Source organism: Brassica napus, chromosome C7 (assembly GCF_020379485.1).
Source record: "Brassica napus cultivar Da-Ae chromosome C7, Da-Ae, whole genome shotgun sequence".
In the NCBI taxonomy this organism is placed as follows: domain Eukaryota; kingdom Viridiplantae; phylum Streptophyta; class Magnoliopsida; order Brassicales; family Brassicaceae; genus Brassica; species Brassica napus.
In genome coordinates this window covers 52,382,540-52,392,000 of record NC_063450.1, presented here as the reverse complement: position 1 = coordinate 52,392,000, position 9,461 = coordinate 52,382,540, and the positions used below count along the sequence as shown (strand labels likewise).

The following is a 9,461-nucleotide window of genomic DNA, read 5'->3' as shown; positions in this document are numbered from 1 at the left end:
AATCCATAAGAATAAAAATCATTTTTTTGTAATAGATATTAGGGTAGGATTATTAAAATTGGAATCCACTATTACCCTATAGAATCTAGGGTTCAGTTCAGGTCGGATTCAAGACCCATGATCCTCCATATAAGATCCAGTAGGATAAAATGGCATTACATGTACCGACCCGAATCGGTTTTTGGGGTCGGTTCCAATTCGGATCTTCGGATTCAGATAAAATATACAAGACTATGGATTAATTTAAAAACTATTTTAAATAATTAATTATTACATTTCAAGTGTTTTTTGATGATGGCATGCGAAACCAGCAATGATAACATCACGTACTTGTCTCATGTCACCTAATCCCATAGCAGATTCGGCATAAAAGATATGTATCTCATTGTAGTTCTTATGTTCCTAAGCTTCAGTTGATTATAAACTTGAAAAAATATTATGAAAATTCATTATACACAACCTAAGACTTTATAACGCAAGATAAGAAAAACAACTCCCAAACACAATAACATAACTACCAAATGGTTAAAAGGACTAGAATCAACGAAAACAAAAGTTTAAAACATACACAAATCACAAATATCAAGCGCATTCATCCTTCAACAACATCGACTTGAGTTGGATCAGGTCTGTGTTATCCAACCGGATGTCCCTCTTATCATGAAGATTTTTTTAATAGATAAAGAATATTAAAGCGTTCAAAATGCATATAGAGGAAAAGATAATCATCTTTATCTAGTTTCATGAAATTTGTGGATTTGTTCTTCACTCTTCATTTTCGTTAGAAAATAATCCATGTTTCAAATAATTTGTTACTGCATATATATGCCAAATATTGTATATGCGCACATGAGATAGCTGGAATTAATATATCTTGCCCAATGTATTAATCACTTTTTCCTGCAAATTATTATATAATATAAGTATTCGTGATTTTCTTATCTCTAAGTATGAAAAATGATTTTTGATGTAAATATAATTAAGGAAAATATGAAGCTGCGTTACATACATTAGGATATGTATGATGGACTTAAAAAATTACGATGTACCTTGCATATCAGAATTTGGACAAAAGGCCACTGGGAAATCGTGGACGGTGTTTGCTCTCAGCCTCTCAGATCTCACCTCTGTCCAGTCTTTCATGGGAAAAAGCTCAATTTCACAAGCTAAGGTTATAATCCTCAAGATATATTGTATTGGTTCTTCGTTTCTTGTAATAATATGTTGTCAAAATATTACTATTTAATGTTAATAAAACATAATATTACAATGGATGAGAGCCGAATTGTCTCAGTTTTTCCCAGTGTTTTTAAAACCGGACCGGAAGCTGAACCGGAAATATGTTGGGTCACGGTTCAATATAGTTCGACCGGGTCAAACCTGGTTCAATAATATGGTTTAATATTTTTTTAGTATGTAAATATAAAAGTAATATTAGTAAACATGATGCATAGTTAAAATATAAATCAATTTTGAACATAAAATATTATAAATATAAATTAGTTTTTTTGTTTATATGGATGGTTTATAGATTTTTGATAGTTTTAGTGGTTTTTATTGGTTTAATAACTTTGAAATATAATCCGGCTATGTGGCCGGTTCATGGCCGAACCAATTACTAGACCAACCCGGCTATATAACCGGTTCATGGTCGAACCCGGTCCAACCATCGGGTCGGTCCGGTTTTCCTTATATTATAATGTTTGTCTCAGAAGTGAAACCAAATGTAGACCAAGTTTCGTGGTTCAAATTTACATACATGATTTATAAAACCTCCAAAACAATATATAAATATGTATCCGGCTAATATAATAGATTTTTGTTGCGCTTTCATTCTGTGGATTAAAAATTGTGGTCGGATTCGGAAATAATCCAAGTGTCTCAGTTGGATGGATGCGTGATGCTTGATGCTGCTTTACAGTTTACGTATATTTACATACTTATATATGTTTAAATTTCTTTTTTTTGTCTAAATGTTTAAATTTCTTGTCAACATATATTAAATATTAATACACGATAGTCTAGATGGCTACCACATAAAATTTGGCAAATGTTATCACTAGGATTTTTACCGGAGTTTTAATTTGTGTTACAGTTATCAGAAAATATGCTCCTCCACCAATTTTTTTCGTATAATATAAGAAGTGTTTCTTCTATTTAGTGATTTTTTGAATTTTAATAATTATTTCTGATGATAAGTATTTCACCATTCAATTTCAATTTCATAAATTATTTTCTCAACATTGGATATTTGGATCCACCATTTTTATTTTTGTCGCTGTCTAATTTAAAGAATTTGGTTGCTATACCACAAAGAGACAAAAAAACCTGATTTTCAAAAATAAAATATAAAGACTCAAGCATTTGTTTAAGAAAAAAATACTTTAAAACAGTAAATAAAGAAATACAAAGCCAAGGATAAAGGCTAGAGTCTAGAGAGGTTTGTTGCCATAATAAAGGGACAAACCCTAAATAAAATACATTATCCTTCAATCGTCGTGCATAATGCGTAATCAAATACTTAAATGATGTTTATCTTTTTCATCTTGTAACCAAACACTTGCTTTAATATTACTAGGGTAGGCCCGCCCTACGGGCGGGAAGTTAAAAGAAACTAATATTTAATTTATTCTCAGTTTGAAAGTAATTTTAAAATATTTTTATTATTTAGTTTTGTTATTTTTATTAAAAATCATATGTTTATCTAACTAACAAAAAATCATTTTTATTATGTCAATATTTTAGATTTTTAATACTAATAGTATTCAGAATTGTGGTTGATATTCAACAAATAAGTTTTTTCGGTTGTATATTGTTAATATATATTTTATATTTTACAATCTCTTTTAAATCTATTGTTTTAAATTATGCAAAATAAATTTAATCTATCGTTTTTATCAACTTAAAACATAACAGATTACTGTTTAAAGATTTACATATTTTTAAAATTATCAAATAAACCATATCAACATCCAAAATAATTAGGACATTTTTAAAAAAAATATTATTGTTTGGTTCTGAAGGTAAATGTTCTATTGAAGAGATCACGGTAAATGTATACGGTTTGGTGTATGAAACCGATCAAACCAAATGAGCCAAAAACACTGATTTAGTACTCCTTCCGTTCCTAAAAGATTCATGTTATAGTTTTTTCACATTTCTTAAGAAAACATTTAAAATTGTATTTTTCAATACATTGTTTTTCTTAATCAACTATTCCCAATAACTTTTAACCAATGAGATTTTATTAAACATAATTGTATTTTTTGAAAAGTACAATTTTTCGTTAATTAATGTTTTGAAAATGTAAAAAATGTATCTTTTTAAAACAAATTTTTTTCTTCTAAAAATGGATCTATAAGGAACAAAGGGAGTATAATATAGTGGTATATTTTATTATGTTAATAATAATATATTTTATACAATTTATTTTTATATGATCGACATGAATAATTTTGGTAAAAAATTCCTAGAGTTTTTTTTTAATTCAGTTTAAGCCAATTTCGTTTCCCATGGAACTATGTGAACGAATTTTTGTTATTTAATAATATGGATTGACAATTTCTTTATTTTTTTTTAAACTATTACTATTATATTTATGTGTTTGTAATGATTTTAGACTACTTTTTTACTGGTTGGTTTTTATTTTATCAGGCTGTGATTCGCATTAGTTGTCTTGATTTATTTGATTTTTTAAAATTTTCTTTGCTATATGCATATGGTAGTATAATATATTCTATGGATATCTTAAACCTCTGAAACATAGTAAATATTTGTCGGGACTCTGTATATAAAACCATAAATTTAACTAATGTTTTAGCGTTAATATGATGTTTTTCATAAAAGTAGAAAATGGAAAACTTGAAGAGAAGAGAGAGTCGAGGTTCTGAAAATATTATGATTAGTAATTTTGAAAACGATATCTTGCAAAGAATAAGAACACGGGGTTAACAACCCTAATCAGAAAGCGGCTTCATTCTGTGCGAAAATAACTAAAGGCCCAATACGTCAAAAGTCCAACCAAATTGCACAGGAGTTTGAATTAAAAATAAAGCCCAGAAAAAAAGAAATACATGAAGCCGTGAAAGAAGAATAGCCCAACCGAAGTGCATAGTCCTATTAATGAAACGCAGCGTACCGTCTTAAGGGGACACGTGTCAGCACAGTAGCTTCCGACTTTGTGACCTGGCGCTGACGTGTCACAACAGGAGGGAGGCAAACATTTTTATATATATATAGATTTTTTCTGATTAAATGGTGGTCAAATCTACACTTTGTTTTGAGTTCTCTACCACTACCTAGAGACGTCGCAATCTCTACCAACCGTCAGATATTCCGGTCCCATTTATAGACGGCCAAGATCTATCTACGTCTCCGTCATTTCAGATTCTTTTTCTTATACTAATAAATAATGAATAGTTGCTTTCAGGTCATAATGGAATAACAATAAATATATTTGATTTCCAAAAAAAAAAAGAAAGAAACTTAATAAAAGTTGAGAAAATATCGCCAACAAGAACAAACAAACGCTCTTCTACTTGTTTGTTTTTATCATTTTCTCATTTTCTCATTTCCAGAAAGAAGATAGGAAGCGAGAAATTGAAAGGCAATCATTCGAACAAGGTTAGCTTCTATCTTCTCTTTGGTTCTCTCTGGATAATCTATCATTTTTATATATTTTTTGGTCAATATTGACTTCTGTGTTTCTTCTGATGTATTGAAAACGAATCATGTTATTATTGTTCTTGAATCTCTTGTCTGGACCGGGTAATATATATTTAAAACAAATCTCTGTTGTGTATTACTTGTGAAAACACAAAACATGGAAGATATTAGCAGAGAAACGTCTAAAAAACTGATTTTTAGCTAAGATTTGTTTCTCTTTACGTTCAAGAAATTTGATTGTTTAGTTCAGGTTCATAACTAGTTTATTGTCTAGATAATTATATATTGACATGTGAAAAAAGAATCCTTTGGATGATCTAATGAAAGGTTTCATTTTCTAATGTTTTTTTTTGGCTAGGCGTTGATTAGGCCCTTTAGAAAAGATTATTGATTAGGCGCCCCTAAACCTATTTTCTGAATCCCAATTACAAGAGTGGTAGTTAGACTATCGTTTTCTTCAAATGATGCTTTTATGTCCGGTCGGAAAACTATTGCACTGCAGGTTTTAGCAGGTTAGTACTAATAGTTTTTGCTTCAAGAGTTTGCTCCTTTCATGCGTATAAACACTTTGTGATAAACTATAATTGTTACAGGTATTGCATCCATCCAAATAGTTCATGGACCGGTGGTCAGGCAAAAGAGCCATTGAGGGGCGACCTGACACAAAGAAGGGTTCTGGTGTTGTCCTGCGAGACAGATTTAACAACAGTATCTGCAGTGATGAGAAAAAATCTATGAAGTTCACTCGGTTCGTTGGCTCTTCATACAAGAAAGAGAAAGCAGTTTGGTCTTCAACTTCAAGCCGCTCTTCCCCAAATGGGAAGGAAGTCATTGGAACTTCCTCTAAGATTCCTGTCTCTATCTCTAGCTCCTCTTCTGTTAAAAATGAGAAACAACCTCAGATAGTTACGGACTCATCAGAGAGCAGCAAAGGTAGCGAAGACGAGGTAGAGACAGAGATCTCGGAAGAACCAAGAGTTCACAAGAAAGTTATGGAATCCTCAGACTTGCCATCAAGCTCAAGAGCCAAGAAAGGATTTAGGCAGAGATTTGGGTTGAGCAAGCAAGATTTTCGTCCTGGTCCTTCTAGCCAGTCAACAAACCGTGGATGCAGCCCGTTGCTAAGTGGTTTTGGATTGGAGAAAAGACTTGGTGGGAAGGTGGATACAATCAGTAAGAGAAGAGTTTATGGAGAAAGCAGCTCTAGCTCCTCAGCTAGAGGTAAAAAGATAGTATCAGAACTACCTTCCGAAGAGAGACGTCTTGTCTTTAACCCGAGAGGAGGTTCTGTCTCAGATACTAGACGAGCAAGGCATTGCATTCTGAATGATGCTTCAGTTGGGAGTCAGAGATCAGTAAATAGAGGTGACAGCCGCATTAGATTCTCAAACCGAGGGAGTGGTGGTAGAAATGGTTTATCCTCTATTACAACAAGAGAGATGTCTCAGAGTGAGACATCAAACAATCTCAGTTCTCCTGTCTCTTTGGAGCTCTTCTCTGGTTTCCCAGACTTTGGTTCTTTATCCAGTCAAGACAGTTTCCGCAATTACAATTTAGATGGGATCTCTGAGGTAACTATTACTTGTTACTCTACAACTTTATCAAATAGAGCTGAAGGCAATGCCCCTTAACATGATGTTTGTTTTGCAGATTTTGCCAGAACTTGATAGGATTGAACAAGATATTGAGCTTAATTACGAGGAACTGCTTATCATGGAGACAGGTTTACTTCTCGGTGGGCTAAGCTTCTATGACCAACACCGTGACATGAGGCTAGACATTGATAACATGTCCTATGAGGTTTTGTCTTTAATTCACATCTTCAAACCCGCCTGAGAAGTAGTATCTTTAATTACCTTTTTTGTCTATTTTCTTATGAATGAAATTATAGGAACTATTAGCTTTAGAAGAGAGAATTGGTACAGTAAGCACTGCTCTCACAGAAGAAGCCATATCAAAGAGCTTGAAAACAAGCATCTATCTGATGAAACCTTCAAGTGATCACAAGGAAGATGCGAAATGCAGCATCTGCCAGGTCTGTCTCTTCTTTTTAATACTTTGATGATTACAAGCGTTTCATTGATGGTGATCATGACAGTGAATGTAGAACTGATAGGGATGATTTCTTCACACTCTGATCTTTTTTGGTTTCCAGGAAGAGTATACAATAGGTGATGAAGTTGGAAGGCTACACTGTGAGCACGCATACCATTTGAAGTGTGTGCAAGAATGGTTGCGGATGAAGAGTTGGTGCCCAATCTGCAAAACCACTGCAGATACCTCCTCCTCTAAGTAACCACCGTCTTCTGCCTCTTGGTTCGTCATAGTATTTATTTCATCCAAAGCTTGTGAACAACAATGGAACCCGTCCTAAAAAGGGCCTCAGTATTTCCTTTGTGTACATACATATTCACACTGGCTTTGACTCTCTATTGCATGTGTTCTCGTCTAATGACACAACTCTCCTGTGTTTTTCTTCAGCTTATTGCATTCCAAAGATGTCATTTGAAGAACAAAGATTTCATCTTACATTCTTAGTCTCAGTAAATGTAAAAAGTGATGCCAATGTGTTTTCAAGAAATGAATCTGAACAATTCTAAGACTATATGTTACATACAAAGCAGTACTGCAGCTATTACATGATCGCTTGTACCTTCCTCCAGCCTGTATCTCTGCCAAAACTTTCTCCTGATTCCCTTACCGGCCTGTATGATTACACAGAGCTTGAAACTCGCTGGAGTGGCCAAGTTACCACCAAACTGCCCCAGTCTGCTGCTGCAGGGCATAGATGTGCACTCAGCCATCAGGTCCATCATGGGATGCATCGCTTTGGGACCAGAGCAGCTTACTCAGACTGTCAGACAATTTGTAGTATCCAACATACCAAACATTTTCCTTCTCGTTCCTCAGACGAACGCATCAAAAGTCTCTCCCGAAGCAATGGCCAGTGTTCCCCAAGTTGAGATGGATTAAGCTCCATTGCAGCTCTAAAATCAAGCAAAGACACCAGATGTTGTTCTTGCGTTGTGTCAGACGGTTGGTTGCTAGTTTGTATCTGCAAACCATGACGTTGGTTTCCATCCGTGGACCGAGCTCCAGACAAATCAACGCATGACTTAATCAGTTTCTTCAGGTACACGTCCAACATGCTATTTAACATACTAGAACACTCAGGTGAAACACCCCCAAGACCATGTGCTACTGCAATACTCTCCATCCGCTTTCTCAGCATCTCTGCGTCTGACGACAACCCACCACTGCCGTAGCAGCTAATGAAGTCAGACCTGTTCGAAACTGGAACTGCTCTGCGGGCCCCACCTAGAGGTGCAGCAACTACAGTGCTCGTGGAAAGAGTCAATATTCTAACTGGAGCTGCGACGACCTTACCTCTTTCGTCAGCATACTGACTTGATGATCTATGATAAGCAAAGGGACCAGAGTCCCCCTTCTCCATGTTTCTATTACCGCATTTGTCATCTCTACAATGCAACAACAGACTCTCAACCTTGCCGTTTGGCACAAGTGGACTAGGCCTGTCTCTTAACGCCACCTTGGCTGACCAAACATGATCATTCGTATTATGGTTAGGTGGTGGGGATTTAGCAAGGGATGCATTTCTCAAGATGGAGTGAATCAACTTGTTGTGCAGAGGAAGATTCTCCCTCCCTAAAAGACGGTGGCATGACTTATCAAACTCGCTCTTGGTAACCTTCTGACTCAGAAACCTACCCAAGTAATAAAAATACCTTGTACATCTCTCAGCCCCAACCTTGTTCACAATATGCAATTTCAGGTCAGTCCTGTGATCTTCTTCATGACCTTGCATACTTATCTTTCTCCTTCTTCTAAACTCTAAAACTTATCGAATCAAAATTCAAGAAACAAAACCTAGACAAAACTGATCATATCTCTAAATGAACCGTATCGAACCGGACAAAATTTAAATTGGTTCGTTTTCGAGATTTTAAGTGGTTGGGTTTGGTTTATATATTATTATATCACAACAACCTAACACACTCGCTCCCTCCGCCGCCGTCGAAGAAAAAGAAGAAGAAAGCTTTCGGACTTTGGAACAACTAACTGAATATGTGTCTAAAGCTTGGCCGTGATTCATGAGTTGTGAATCTTTCTCCTAATTTTAGTCTTGAGAGTTTGAGGTATTTTCTCTGTATTTATCAAAGAGTTCATAAAGGTGTAATCTTTATTCTTAAATTTTAAGTAGAGCTTGAAACAAACATCGCTGCTGCTGCTTTTCAAATATACACATAAAGCATCCACATTGGTCTTGGTGGTTTGAGTTAACACCACTCAGGAGAGATGTGTCTATAGATGCAAAAGCAAAGTTAGCATGACATATCAAGCCCAAGTTATAAGTTTCAAAACTTGGGTCTATTAATCATTGCTATATGTTCACCCTCACTTAGTTTCTCACTCTCTCTCTTTATTTGATTCTTCTGATAAAACTGGTTAGTTTAGTTCAAACAACTTAGCATCGTTCTCATCTCTAATCTGTTAAATCCTGCAGGTTCCTTGAGAGCTTGCAAGTTGAGTATTGTTCAAGTTGCAATGCGAGATAACCAGTACGATCTACTAATCTTAATATATATTTTTTCACTACAAAATCACCTTTGTATATGTTCATGTTACTGACTGCTATTGTGTGAGTTCATGAAAAATCAAATATGATTTTGTTAGTGAAAAATGCAATGCATTACTGCATATACGTTAGTTAAGATATGAAAAAAGTAAGATATATCATCATGAAACAGAGCCAAACCGAAAAGGAATCATAGGAT

The 9,461-nt window shown here is 34.7% G+C and overlaps 2 protein-coding genes across 4 annotated transcripts; one reads left to right on the top strand and one right to left on the bottom strand.

Annotated features, from left to right (window-relative positions):
- The first annotated feature begins 4,437 nt into the window (after positions 1-4,437).
- Positions 4,438-7,270, top strand: BNAC07G50990D. 3 transcript variants are annotated; one of them, XM_048763275.1, is made up of 6 exons: positions 4,526-4,623; positions 5,024-5,177; positions 5,259-6,236; positions 6,316-6,465; positions 6,557-6,700; positions 6,821-7,270. In XM_048763275.1, exons 3-6 carry the CDS (start codon positions 5,283-5,285, stop codon positions 6,959-6,961), a joined length of 1,389 nt encoding a protein of 462 aa, XP_048619232.1. In that variant the 5' UTR covers positions 4,526-4,623; positions 5,024-5,177; positions 5,259-5,282; the 3' UTR covers positions 6,962-7,270. The 3 variants fall into 3 exon arrangements, with proteins under 3 accessions (XP_013707086.1, XP_013707089.1, XP_048619232.1); XM_013851632.3 differs by lacking the exon at positions 5,024-5,177 and having other exon boundaries at positions 4,438-4,623; XM_013851635.3 differs by lacking the exon at positions 5,024-5,177 and having other exon boundaries at positions 4,459-4,606.
- On the bottom strand, positions 7,154-8,801 carry LOC106408780. Its single transcript, XM_013849480.3, has one exon. The coding sequence runs from the start codon at positions 8,489-8,491 to the stop codon at positions 7,523-7,525; it is 969 nt and encodes a 322-aa protein (XP_013704934.2). The 5' UTR covers positions 8,492-8,801; the 3' UTR covers positions 7,154-7,522.
- Positions 8,802-9,461: the final 660 nt, after the last annotated feature.

Bases quoted from the DNA above. Each gene is read 5' to 3' on its own strand.
- BNAC07G50990D (XM_013851632.3), top strand. From the start codon at position 5,283: ATGGACCGGTGGTCAGGCAAAAGAGCCATTGAGGGGCGACCTGACACA. The intron at 6,237-6,315 runs GTAACTATTACT...TTTGTTTTGCAG, and splicing joins ATTTAGATGGGATCTCTGAG to ATTTTGCCAGAACTTGATAG. The intron at 6,466-6,556 runs GTTTTGTCTTTA...ATGAAATTATAG, and splicing joins TTGATAACATGTCCTATGAG to GAACTATTAGCTTTAGAAGA.
- LOC106408780 (XM_013849480.3), bottom strand. From the start codon at position 8,491: ATGCAAGGTCATGAAGAAGATCACAGGACTGACCTGAAATTGCATATT.